General features: G+C 38.7%; 1 protein-coding gene across 1 annotated transcript; it reads right to left on the reverse strand.

Moving 5' to 3' along the window:
- Positions 1-2,217: 2,217 nt before the first annotated feature.
- MGC68450 (uncharacterized protein) lies at positions 2,218-10,693 on the reverse strand. Its single transcript, NM_001089841.1, is given in 9 exon segments — positions 2,218-3,541; positions 4,249-4,390; positions 4,831-5,018; positions 7,385-7,526; positions 7,861-8,037; positions 8,174-8,334; positions 8,829-8,978; positions 9,988-10,150; positions 10,492-10,693. Coding segments are annotated over 9 exon segments (1,488 nt in total). The 5' UTR covers positions 10,672-10,693; the 3' UTR covers positions 2,218-3,356.
- Positions 10,694-13,986: the final 3,293 nt, after the last annotated feature.

Raw genomic sequence — 13,986 nt, forward strand, 5'->3', positions numbered from 1 at the left:
TTCCTCAAAGCTTTGTCTTAGGCCATCTGCTGTTCTCACTCTATATTAACGTATTTTGTCATTTAGACTTCAGTATCACCTTTATGCTGATGATACCCAAAGCTACTTGTCTACTCCTGACCTCTCTTCTTCTGTCCTTTCCCAAGTTACAGACTGCCTCTCTGCTGTCTCCTCCTGGATGTCACAGCACCACCTGAAACTGAATCTTTCTAAAACAGAACTCATTATATTTCCTCCAAAATGCTCCCCTGTCCCTCAGATCTCACTCACAGTTAACAACATCACCTTTCACTCTACCACATAGGAACCCTGCCTAGGAATTTTCTTAGACTCTCATCTGTCTTTTTCACCACACAGCCAAACACTTAAATCATATCATATTCAGCTGCACAACATTGCCTGGATACGACCATATTGCAGTTCAGATACAACCAAAACACTTATCCAGTCTCTTCCGCCATGACTACTGCAACCTACTCCTTGCAGGTCTTCCAATAATCACCTTCACAACTCCAGTCTGTTCTAAATGTTGCTGCTAGACTCATTCATCTATCTCACAGCTCAACATCAGCTGCTCCCATATGCATATCCCTCCACTGGCTCCCAATCTCCTGTAGAATCAAATTAAAACTACTAACACTCACATTCAAGGTCCTTAACAATGGCCCCTTAACAAAGCCCCTCCCTATGTTTCATCTCTTGTTTCAAAATACACTCCTTCACACAACCTTTGCTCTGCTTTTGACCTTTGCCGCTTTTCTCCTGTCATCACTTCAGCCCATTCTCATCTACAAGACTTCTCTCGGGCTTCTGCATTTCTCTGGAACTCTCTGCCTCGAGCTATCAGACTTTCTTCTTTCTTTCAAACACTCCCTAAAGACCCACCTGTTTAGGGAAGCTTATTCAACATATCTTAATTAATCGATCATAAAGGTATTATAAATCAAAAAAAATTTCTAAAATCCCTATGTCTCAATTGTACCATAAACTTTTAGTTTGTAAACTCTTGGGAGTAGAGCCCTCTATTCCTTTTGTACACCATAAACCCTTGTTTGTTATTTACTGTTTGTTCCCTCTTCGTTCTAATGTAAAGCACTGCTTAACTGCTATATAAATTGATGATGATGTTTCTTTCTAAACAAAGACCTTTATCAAGGTATAATGAACTATGAACTATAACCAGTGTACTCTCTCTATTATATCTATCTAGCCATTACTGTAGAAGCTAATTCAGAGAGCCAGAGGCTATTGACATTTTAATGTTTTTTCAGCAGTGTATTTTAGCTGCCTGGCACGACAAGTAAAATTTAGTCAATTCTCATCCAAAAAACACACATTAGTGCATTTTAATAACCTTTTCCACGGGTGGCAAATCTCCCCATGTGCGATCTCCCTGAAGTGAATGGGAGGCAGTATGGGCAGTTTTGTCCATTTCCCCACTGGCTAAAATACAGGGTGGTACCAGCATGTGCTATTGCCAAAAGTAGATCAGGGGCAGCAACATAGAAACTTGGAGCTCCTGACAACTGAATCCTAAAGGAAAGGTGTCAAGGGGCTGTTATTGTGTTGCCCACCCATCATTAGTGATGTGTAAATGAGGTACATCATGGCATCATTTTAGCTTGCAGCACAGCAGTAAACAGTGACTGAAGTTTATCATCCAGATCAGATGGATGAAGGCATCTGGAAAAGTAAGAAAATGGCTAGTATCAAATAAAATTTCAAAATAAATTTTAAAAAAGGATTTCAGTATACAATTTCCCTTAGCCACAATCAGCAATGCAATAGTCCCAGGTGTCACAGATAAAAGCAGGTGTGAAAACATCCAGTCCTCAAACCCCATCTTTGCTTTCCCAACAATTCCATTAAAGATGGCAACCCTTTCCAATCCAGATTCCCTCCTGACTCACACACTCACACTTTGTGCACTGACACTATAGCAGTTATATTTACACACTTGCATATAGGTTTGTTAAGAGGAGGATTGCACGTTCGCAGCACATATAACATACATGCACGCAATATACAATTTGCAAGTGTACACAGAAAGTTCAGTAACATATTGCTGGGAAAGTTTGATCTATATATATATATAAGTATGGAATCTCCACAAAACTACACATATTTGGTACTGGCTCTTTCAGGAAACATGGGACTCTCCAAAACAGTTGAATTTTTACACCTTAAATAAAATGTGAAACACAGTATATCCTGATATTATGAAAAACATGATATATATTTATTGTAATTTGTTTTACTGTTCAGAGTCTTCAATTTTCTTACAGAAGTGTAATTACACAAAAATGCAGGCATATTACACCTAAGGAAAGCATTAAAAATGTCCAATTGTACAGAGTGCAAATAAAATATATTTGCCCAGCAAACTATTATAGTTTAGCAACAACAACAAATTCAGTAAACTATTACCCGGGCATCATGTTATGTATTCTGCATTAGACCTGGCAGATGTAATTGATCTAATGGTTATATAATGTTTTAAATGTATTTTATTTAAAGAAGAACAAAAATAAGACAAACAATGAAATTCCCATAGATTTGCCTCATTATGGTCTACTGAACCACTATTCCCAAATCCACTATACCACCATCATTACAGAAATGGACTTCTAGCCTTATTGCCTAACTTTTAGTTCACATTCCGATGCAGAAATTTCTTCCTGCTCATATGTAGTGTTGCTAGTGGAGCTGCAGATCAAATGTAATGGTCCAGGAAAGATGGGAATGATGTGTGGGCATGCCATTTGGCCCATGCTTCAATCAGTGCATTGAAGAAGAGGAAGCATTCTGACAACACCCAGCTGTAAATGAGATGCAGGCAAGCCTAGTGTGCTCCAATTACTATTCTAGTAAAGGGATGATATTTTTAGGCTGTACTTCATCACAGAGACACAAGCATTCCAGGCATCTCTTGACAGACTTACCCAGCATAGCTCTGCTCTAAAGTCTTCTTCATCAGGGCTTCACTTCAAAGTTTGATTCTCTTACTGCTCACTTACATTTGCTTCTATGGTATACACCAACCCCAGTCTTTTTAGGGTTCTTTCCTATAGCCATTGGAGAATCCTATAGGTACAGTATCTGGCCATTGCCAGCAAAAGACCAGTTTTCATAAGGTCCATTCACCTGCCACATTCCACGTGTCTTTGCACAAGAAGAATGAGAATAGATGAATGCTGGTTGTTATAATAAGATTTTGAATTCAGACTATTTGCCAGGCCACATCATTATACTCTAAATTATAAGCCATCAGAGATCGTATGGTGAGGACATCTACAAAACAGATATGTAAGAACATTAATCAATCAATATTGTTTTCACATTTTGGCTATCGTACTTCAGCAGCGAGGAACAGCAAACATCTTGTACGGCCACGGTCGTGAAGCATTGGTGTTTGGTTGTGGGGTGATTTTAATGGCTTCTGTATCCACTGTCGGTTTTAAAATGAATTTTTGCAAAATGGTAGTAAGAAATATAAAGATCTCCATACGAGCCAGTCCTTCCCCGGCGCACATGCGCTTTCCTGTGGAACATATGGGCAGATGAAATTGCATTATGTGAAACGGTGCTATCACATCTGAGTTAGCTACAATGCAGGTTATAGAAGACACTGTTTGAGCACTGTGTGAAGCAGAACCATGGAATTTGCTTTTTCCATTTGTAAAATAATGTCAGCATTTGTTTATTGCGGTTTTATAGCTCTTATTTTTGCAGCTAGTGCTGTGTTAAAATAAACTCCTAATGGTTTTGTAATAAACATGAAATTCACATTTAAATACAGCTCTGTGCTTGGTAGAGGACATGTAAAAATGTGATGACAATAATAGACACTCAGCAAGATAGTGTCTAAAACTTTGAGATAACCAACAAGATGTAAGGCTTCATCAAAGTCAAAATTGTCCATGTAACTTCTGCATCCACTCTTTCAATACAAACATTCAACAAACTACTGATAAGGAGAAGAACAAACTATATATGGGGCAGAATAAGGAATTTGGGACAGAGATATTTTGCCTAAACACGTGCAATGAAACACAAAGATACAGTAGATAATTTATTACTTGCAGGATAGGGTGCAAAGTGCACCCTACAGGTAGCAGAATTGCAGCAGGTTTCTCCTCTGTGTTTATGAGCACAGAGGATAGGATATTTATTGGCAGATACAGGATTTGGTGATGCTCAAAACTTGACAGTGGCTAGATGAGTTATCCAAAACAATCCCTTCCCTACCTGTAGAAAAAGGCATGAATGCCTCATTCTTCTTAAAGCAGCCATTCTCATCTAGAAAGTGTCTGGGGTCAAACTGATCTGGATTTTTGAAGTATTTAGGATCCTTAAGCACAGATGTTAATACTGGAAAAACGGAAGTTCCCTACAGAGGATTTAAAAAAAAGAGCATATGTAAAGAAGAATACTTTTTTTTTAGGGTTCAGCTTATTATATACTGTAAACTTATAAAATTATATTCAAATACATATAGAAAGGATATACTTCTTCTGAAGTGGGCAATTAACTGTTTAGTGATAGATCTCAGCAAACAGGCCTCTGACTAGTCAAACTTGAAAAATGTCTTAGTGTGTAAATTGGAATGGAGTGAAAATTTTCTGTCAAAGTTGACATTTTGTTTAATTCTTGAATGGAATTTGTCATGCTAATAAAACACAACAAAACTTTTGATATTAAAAAAAATAACTATATAACTTTTTGACTGGCACAAAACATCGTTAAAACTAAATTCTTAACCACAGGATATATTTGAGTTAGTTTTTTCTGGGGTAATAACATAGTCATAGCTAGAAGTCAGCTCCTAACCTTTGGAATGTAATATCCTCTGAAGGTTGTGTCTTTACTGGCTGAACGTTCAAGGCCGCTTGGAATAATGTCTGCAAATCTCTGAATTTCATGGATCACAGCTTCTGTATATGGCATCTTGCTCCGATCCTCGACTGATGGATAGCGATGTTGGCCTATCACTTCATCAATCTCCTTGTAAACTTTTTCTAAACAAAGCCAACATATTTTGACAATTGAAGCCGTTATTTTCTTTGAGAAATGTATCAGTCCTCCTGACACTGAGGGAACTCTTGCTAAATGGGGGAAATAATTGAATTGAATCCAGAATATCCTACTATAGTTTTTTATAGTCTCTTAACCAGTGACATAACTAGAAGTTAGTGTGTCCTTCAACAAAGTTATTTTATCACCCTCCTAAATTTTCAAACATTATTTATGGTACCCCTTAACACCGGGAATAACATATTTTTCATAAACCCAGCTGAAATGGTGGAGCAATATAAAGCGCTGCTGTCTTGCAGTGCTTGGCTTCTGGGTTTGATTCATGACAGGGCAAGGAGTTTGCATGTTCCCCCTGTGCTGGCATGGGTTTCTTCTTTCTCGAGTTTCCTCCCACATTCTAAAAGCATACAGGCAACCATTGACTCCTTAGGGTGGTGGCAGATGTGGCTACTGGGGAGATTAGTCGCCCAGCAACAAATCACCTCTTCTTCGGATGACTAATCTCCCCTAAATGCCTTCCTGCCGGCTAGAATGTAAATTGCTGGTGGGATCGCACTCGGAATGCTTCGTTTCCCGAAGTTGCTTCACAAGGAAACTTTAGTGAAACCTCAAAAAGCCAAAGAGATCCGAGTGCCACCCGATTAACATTCAAGTCGACGGGAAGGCATTTAGGGGAGATTAGTCACTCAAAGAAGAGGTGATTTGTCGCTGGGTGACTAATTTCCCCCAGTAGCCATGTATGCCACCACCTTAAAATCACGAAAAGGAAAATTTAATATAAGCTTCAGCATAGTGAAATAAGAAACAAATCTAAATACAATTAATTACAATACAATTAATTAAATATTCTGCATAGTTTCTATAATAATCAAGTTTATATTCACTATTCCTCTCTCAGCATCTGTTTCTCTTCATTCTGTCTTTATTCAGCAGTTTGGTGTCAAATGAATGATCCAATATATCTTATAGGGAGGGTGCTTCCTTTCCTAGCAGATGAATTAGAGCTCACACGATATCTGCCTTTTGCACAAATCCTGCATGTAGAGAGACATGATGTCTGGTGATTTTAACAGAGTGAGCTCTAATACATCTAGGCAAAAGGAGCCCCCTAATAAGATATGTTGGATCTAACTGTCAATGAATATCTGACACCCAACTCCTGCATGAAGAGAGAATGAACAGAAACAGATGCTGAGAGATGAATAGCGAAGATAAACTTAGTTATTTCAGAAACGATGTAGAATATTTCATTGATTGTATTTAGAAAGTTTCTTATTTCACTATGCTGAAGCTTATATTATTTTTTTATGTAATGAACTCATCCTAGTGTGTGTGATAGAGACCTTTGATTGTTAGCTTCACTGATGGGAATTCATACCTTGTGGTTTACTTCAGCAATTGCAGTTAATGCTTGCAAGAGTGGTAACCAATCAGCTTTGAGGGGAAGCTATAAATATCCCTTGGTCACTTGATCAAGCTGCCTGAGCTACAGGTTGTGTAGAGAGAGTGAGGCCAGGGCCAAATGATGTTGAATCTTAGCCTGCCTATACTGGGCTTCCTCTACTTCCTCATAGGTACTGTCCCTCTCTGTCTAGTTTCTCAGGATATTATGTATCCTCTACTGTCTTGTGTTTCAGTTAAACCTGCAAACCTTTTTACTGCATTCAAAAACTCAAAGAATGAAGCTGAGACACAGAGTAATCACATACTATGCCCTCCAGACAATGAATAGCTCTGTTCTGGTGGTGCAACAAGTTTTTCCACATTCTGCCTGTTAAGCAGAAAAGTGATACTACACAGGGTTTAGGCATAACATGCTGAATATTCTTGCTGAATACCGGAGTGCTGCTGCTTTTGTTGATCTGAAACATTTGCCTCCTGGTTACAAATATGGGACAGTATATGGAATTTTTTTCAGGGACAAAGAAAATATATTTAAAATTCTGTTGAAATTGTGTTACACACCAAAAAAAAAAGAGCTGCATCTAATGTATCCAAATGCCTGTCTGTATTTAAAAGCATTTGCATTTGTATCACAATTTATAAAATGAAATGTGTCTAATAAAGCCCCGTTTTTGCCAGAGGAAATAAAGAGATGTATAATTTCCTTTACTTGACGGAAGTTTTACATCAAAGAATTTTTCAAACCTAATGAGTATAAAATGTGTAAAATTATTTGCACGTAAGGTACAAAATCATTAAGCAGTCAAAGGGTTAACACTGTAACCTGTTAACAGGCAATTTGGTATACACTGCTGAGTTTTAAAGGCTTTATTGTGCTATATTTTGCTAGTAAGTCACCGACAGCGTGTTGGTGGTGGTATGTGGTAATGTACAAGAGAAAGTTTACCTTGAATTTCTGGGTATTTCTGTAAAATCAGAAAGGCGTATCTCAGTGTCAGACTTGAGGTCTCTGTCCCAGCGAAAAACAAATCGAAGATGACCGCAAACAAATTCTCATTGTGGAATTCGGTGTCAGGATTCATTTTTTCCTGGAGGAAGACAAATTCAACTAAAACACTCTTCCTGTTCTGTGAAACTGAGGATACATTTGGAAGCAGCAGGTAATGTCCTATAAAATGACTGTATGATGGGAGATAAATCTGTGCATTTTCCTTTGGGGAGTTCAAAAGGCAGCACAGCACTGGCTGCATTGTTTAATTTTCTAGCCTTCTTTATCTAAGACTTACCCCGCATATATCGCATACTGATACGTCTAGTTTACTAAAGGTCACAATAATGGCACAGTTCACTATATTTTTCTCGGGACAGCTTTATTCCTTTTAAATATCTATTTCAACCAATCAAACTTCCACAAACACTCACCTCCTCCATTCTGATCAGGAAGCAGTCTATAAAGTCTCTTGGACAGTTTGCATCCAATGTATCTCTGTGGGATTTTGCCTCATCTTTCACAAACTCTTTTAGCTTGTTGAAATTTGCAAAAACTTTTTGGTGGGGGCCAGGAATGTAAAGAGACAGGTTTGGAAACAAATTGAGAACCTGTGACAAAGCAGTATTATACATTATATGCCTATATATAAAGGACAAGTATACATTTAGGGATAGAGAGAAAGACATGGATGGATACAGGTAAAAACAGATAAAGGGATAGAGAAACAGAGTAAAAGATATGTACCTGTCCAAGGAAAGAGTTCAGTAATTTGAGCGTCTCTCTCATGTACATCAGCAGAGACTTAAATTTTTCATCCTCGTAATCAAACCTCTCACCAAAAATAATGGAACAGATAATATTGGAGACGGCTAGTCCCAGCAGGTATATTGGGTCAAATGGTTCATCTGTTTTTATTGAAGAAAAAGTCAGTCATACTGTGTTCTCACTTACAGGCATGTACAATGAGAACAGAACCTTTTTGAAAATAGCTACAGGAGATGCAGGTGAGCCCTGTCCTAACTGTCTGCCATAGGCGAAAATGGAGCACAGAAACTTGCATAAATTTCTAAAGGTCAGTGTGCAAGGAACAAAAAAAAATGGGCCAATGCAGTCATTTTTGTACTTTGCTACTGTGTTCTGTAACGGAAATGACTCCTTTTAAACGAGTCCTCCCCTTATTGTTACTTAACTTGCTAAGTTTCCTATAAAACTAAGGGGGGTATTTATCAACAGTTTAAATTTCCTCTGATATTTTACCAAAATATTTCAGGAGCTCAGAGGTCCTGAGATCATTTTGAAACAATATTAACATTGGTTTATGCTGAAATATCTTCAAGGGCAGTCACATCACTTACTTAAGATTCCTGTAATTTTTTAAAAATGTGGAATTATTTACAACCTCTTTTCTTTCTAAATGCTTCTTCCAGGTTTCGCGCTTCCTCTTGTATCCTTTCTTCAAGACTTCTCTTCCCCATCCCAAAGTTTCTTAGAGTCATAAGAGTAAATCGCCGCATTGTTTTCCACCTCTCTCCATTGCTCATTATCACACCTAAAATGTTCCAGATCAATATAATAAATAAGAGAACCTCCTTGTGATTACAGGCATATGCTGTTATTTTTCACTTTCTCTTTGAGTGTGTTTAATTAAATGGAAACTTTACAATTAAGTGAATGAGGTGTGCTTGAGGTATATTGCTTTCTCCATCAGCTGGGAAAAGGATTGTGCCCCCAATACCAACCATGCTAGGATGTCAAAATAAGCATGATTAGGCTAATGTAACATGAGTTGAATCCACTGCTACCTAAGGCTAGGGCTAGACAATTCTCTGCATGTGGAGAATCTGCTGTCCTGCTGCTCCCCTTGCCTTTTCAACTGCGGGCAGATTTTGACATGAAATGGAAAATGACACCTTTCAGCGCCGAAATCTGCTGCACCTGCCTGCACCCTAGTGAAATCAATGCTTCTGGGTGGAGACAAGAGCAGCAGGGTACCGGATTCTCTGCCTGAAAATAAATGCAGGTCAAGATCCGTCATCATCAGGAATCAGCCAATCAGCCCACACACAGAGCCTATTTTGTTGTGCAAGTAAGCGTTTTCACACCAAACTCTGCTCTGTGTGTGATCTGATAGGCTGATCCCATGCCTTTCAGTGCACACTGATTCAGGTAGCAGAAGACATCAGATCTGTTATCCTCCTCTAGTGAAAAATGCTTACCTGTGTACAGTTATGTCAGCTTTTATGGAGTCTATCCGATGTCTGTTTCTGATGTGTACAAACATAGAGTAGATCCCATTCAAGCAGAAAGGATGTTTACCAAAATGTTTGATGAGTTTAGAATTATATATAAATTTAATGAATGTGAGAATTGTTTTCCCCCTTCTATTTTTCGTACTGTTTCAGGAGTCAGAACCAGCAGTGCCAAAAATGTACAGTACATAGCTACAGATACTGCTTTCAATAGGGATTACATTTACAATTAATATTACAACTGCTGCTAATGTTTAATAAATGTATATTGCAAGCAAACAGAATCATTTATAAATAGTGTTTCCTTACCATATTCACTAAATATAGCCTGAGAAATTCCTGTTCTTCCCCTGTCACTAAAAACATCACCGTAGTCAATCAACGCTTCCTTCACTGCATCATACCCAATGAGCATGACCAATGGATGACCACCCAGATACAGGGTATACATAGGTCCGTAGGTTTTACTTAGCTGCATAAAAAACAAAGGTTCCACACAAGGATTAAGAAATTGTTAAGGCTGCATATTAATGTTGCCAAAATAATATGCATTGTAAATATAAATTCTGTAGCTCATTTACTTGCTATATTTGAATTCTGGGCACTTATTTGAATGCTGCCATTCTTTTGCCTGGTCATCAAGGGATGCGTTTTTTCATATATACAATTGCTTTTAAAATACAGTCTGTCACAGCAGGCATTTAACATACAGGCAGTTAGAAGAGAACCAAATAAAGAATGGTACAAACATTCATACAGTATAAACGTCTAGCCTACTGTATCATAAACTGTACTTTCAAAATCCTAACTCACCTCTACAAGGGAGGCAGGAATTTCTGTAGTTCCGATCTGCGGAAAATTACCCAACAGTGGGAATGCCGTTGGTCCGGGGGGAAGATTTTTTTGTTTGCTGTTGCCCCTCCATTTAACTAAATAAAGCAGGATAATAACACAAACAGTCAGAAGAATCGTCACTGCAGTATCAATCGCCATCCTAACAACTTAAAAAAACCTCTTTCCTTGTACTTTCTTACGTGACCTGCATTTTTAGTGCACAGCCACAAATAACACCACATGACTTTGTCCCTTTGTGAGAACACGGGGGGGGGGGGGTGTCTTCACTTGGTGCCAAGTTACATGAACTGAAAGTAAATAGAATGTGCAGAAAGTGATCCCAGATAAGGCTGATGTTTGAAAGGCACTTTAACAGATTAGACTTTTATGAATGCTGGAATTATTTGCTTTATACATACAGAGCCTTCCACATACATGTTGCTAATAATAATGTTTTCTTTCTTATCAGTGGGCAATGTACAGTAAAACTGCCTTATACACAGTGCTGTCTGCTTTCTATAACTTTCATAATGAGCTCATTACTTTCTTGATGAGTGGTCTGACCATCTGCCAGGGGTTCATTGTTTTTAACAATGAGTTTTTATTTGAAATAAATGGAGCAGTACAGAAGCATGCAATTCTTTACAGCAAAGTTATATAATGTAACAATTGATCACAAGTGAGATAAAGTTCAGTACATTAGGGTTAAACAATATATGTGCATTTTTCACAGCATATAATAAATATGTTTTGTTATTTAAAACCAAAATAGAGAATAGAATACTGAAATACAAAGGAAATAAACATTCTTGATACATACATTTTCCCAACATCACTTGGGGGCCAATTCATTAACTTCGAGTGAAGGATTCGAAGTAAAAAAACTTCGAATTTCGAAGTGTTTTTTGGCTACTTCGACCATCAAATGGGCTACTTCGACCTTCGACTACGACTTCAACTTCAAATCGAATGATTCGAACTAAAAATCGTTCGACTATTTGACCATTCGATAGTTGAAGTACTGTCTCTTTAAGAAAAAACTTCGACCCCCCTAGTTCGCCACCTAAAAGCTAACGAACCCAATGTTAGCCTATGGGGAAGGTCCCCATAGGCTTGGCTGAGTTTTTTTGGTCGAAGGATAATCCTTCGATCGTTGGATTGAAATCCTTCGAATCGTTCGATTCAAAGGATTTAATCGTTTGATCGAACGATTATTCCTTCGATCGTACGATCGCAGTATTTGCACAAAATCCTTCGACTTCAATATTCGAAGTCGAAGGATTTTCATTCCCAGTCGAATATCGAGGGTTAATTAACCCTCGATATTCGACCCTTGATGAATTTGCCCCTTGATGTTGTTCTTAGGAGGTCTGAGGTCAACATGTGTGGGTGTCATTATATGAGTGGGGGAGTATGCACCCAGGGGTCAGGAAGGTAAAAGGGTGAGTGACAGGTTAATGAGGCAGGTTCTATCCAAGGTGACCAAACTTGTAGGTACTTATCTGGGTAGCCTTGCCTGGTGTAGATCAGTTTATATAGGGCAGGGCACTTCCTTGTGATACATTTCTTAGTATAGGCTAGTAATCGCTGCATCCGTAAAGCCACCAGCATTGTGGCTGATCCAACACACCCCTCACACTCACTGTTCACACTCCTGCCATCTGGAAAAAGGTACCGAAGCATAAGGGCCCTCACTACCAGACTGTGTAATAGTTTCTTCCCCAAGCCATAAGGCTCCTGAATACTCAGGGACCGGACAGATCTCTCACACACACACTCCATCTGACCTTACTATATACCACAACGTTACACAGCCACTGTACACCATTGTATAAATAAATAGCCATTGGATACAATTGTTCTCTATAAGCACATCTGCACTTTATCATGTTCTTACTACTATCATATCACAATGATACACCCATCATGTCTGACGTTTAGCATTATTTACTTAACATATTACATCTGCTGAGTGTGCACTGTCTTGTCCTGTCCCTGCACTATGCTGTCCTGTCTTGCAGAAGTTGCATATTTTTGCACTTGCACTTTTTGTCCGGTACATCTATGTTGTGTGTAGCACCATGGTCTTAGAGGAACGTTGTTTTGTTTTACTGTGTACTGTACAAACGTATATGGATGAAATGACAATAAACTCACTCACTATTATGGATATCAAAGTCCTTTCTGCTCTGGTGGAGGTTAGATTGTTTACTTGGTTGAACAAGGTGGTTTGAGGGTCAAGGGGGATTGGGAAGTCTAGTACATGGATTAGCAGGGGTTAATTTTTAACCAATTTCTTTGCTCCACATCATGTTTATGGTTGTACATGCTACGCTCTTGGGATTAGGGACCTGGCCTCCTAAATACATTACAACATTTTGTATAATTATTTTGATGATGATTGGTATAGTTCAACCAATCCTTTTTCATTGTGTTGAGTTTAAGAAGCCTGACCTCTAGTGGCTGCAATGTTTGTTACTTTGTTCCCTGATACTTTAACACTTAGGGCAGGGACACACGGGCAGATTTGAGGAGTCTGGAGACTAATCGCCTCTTCTTCAGGACGACAATCTCCCCGAACTGCCTTCTGCCTGCTAAAATTAAAAATCGCATGTGGCAGTGCACTCACAGCGCTTTGATTTCCGAAGTTGCCCGAAGTTTCCCCGTGAGGCAAAAATCTAGGCAAGCTAGGCACATTCATGTTTTAAAAATAAGTTTTTTTTTTAGTGTCAGTATCACTTTAAGATGTGAAGAGGACTGCATTGGGGAAGGTGAAGAAGAGGGGTAATTGCATTGTGTAATTAAAGGTGAATATCAGAGACATATGGTTTTTAACCAGTCTAGACACATGGCTGTAGGTTGTTTGGACAGTACGTTTTGCTTTGGAGCCACAGAGGCTTTTGGTGTTTAATGCTGCTAATAGTCCACTTAACCATACCCTCTCTCTGTTGTCTTCTCAGTCTTCACCCCTAATCTCATAAAGGCTAGGTGCTTACAATCTTGTCATCAAGACCCTTAATAAGCCAGTGTCCTCCTGCCAGCTATTATTGGATCATTGACTCATGTCCTTGTTCTAGCCCCTTTTGTGCCTGAGTTTTCTGATTTGCCATGTTCCTGCTTGTTCCTCAGTCCATTTAGTCCCTTGTTCCTGCTAACCATCCTTTTGTCAGATCTCCTGGTTTTGACCCTTGACCTGTTCCATGGACTTGTATTGCCTGCTGCTCACCAAGATCTCACATCTGCTTATATGGACTTGCTTCAGCTTGCAGCCTGACCCCGACCCGACCTCTGGTTTGTCATATGGACTTATTTTCAGGTTATATCCTCTATTCTATCACTCAGAATTGATTTTCAATTGTCTTCTGCCTCGTCATTGTCATCTGTTTAAGTTCCTTTTTAAATCAAGCCCATTTACGTATATTTGGTTCTTCTAAACACCAAACACAGAGACATCATGTTACCAAGCACTTAGGC

Source organism: Xenopus laevis, chromosome 8L (assembly GCF_017654675.1).
Source record: "Xenopus laevis strain J_2021 chromosome 8L, Xenopus_laevis_v10.1, whole genome shotgun sequence".
Classification (NCBI taxonomy): Eukaryota; Metazoa; Chordata; class Amphibia; order Anura; family Pipidae; genus Xenopus; species Xenopus laevis.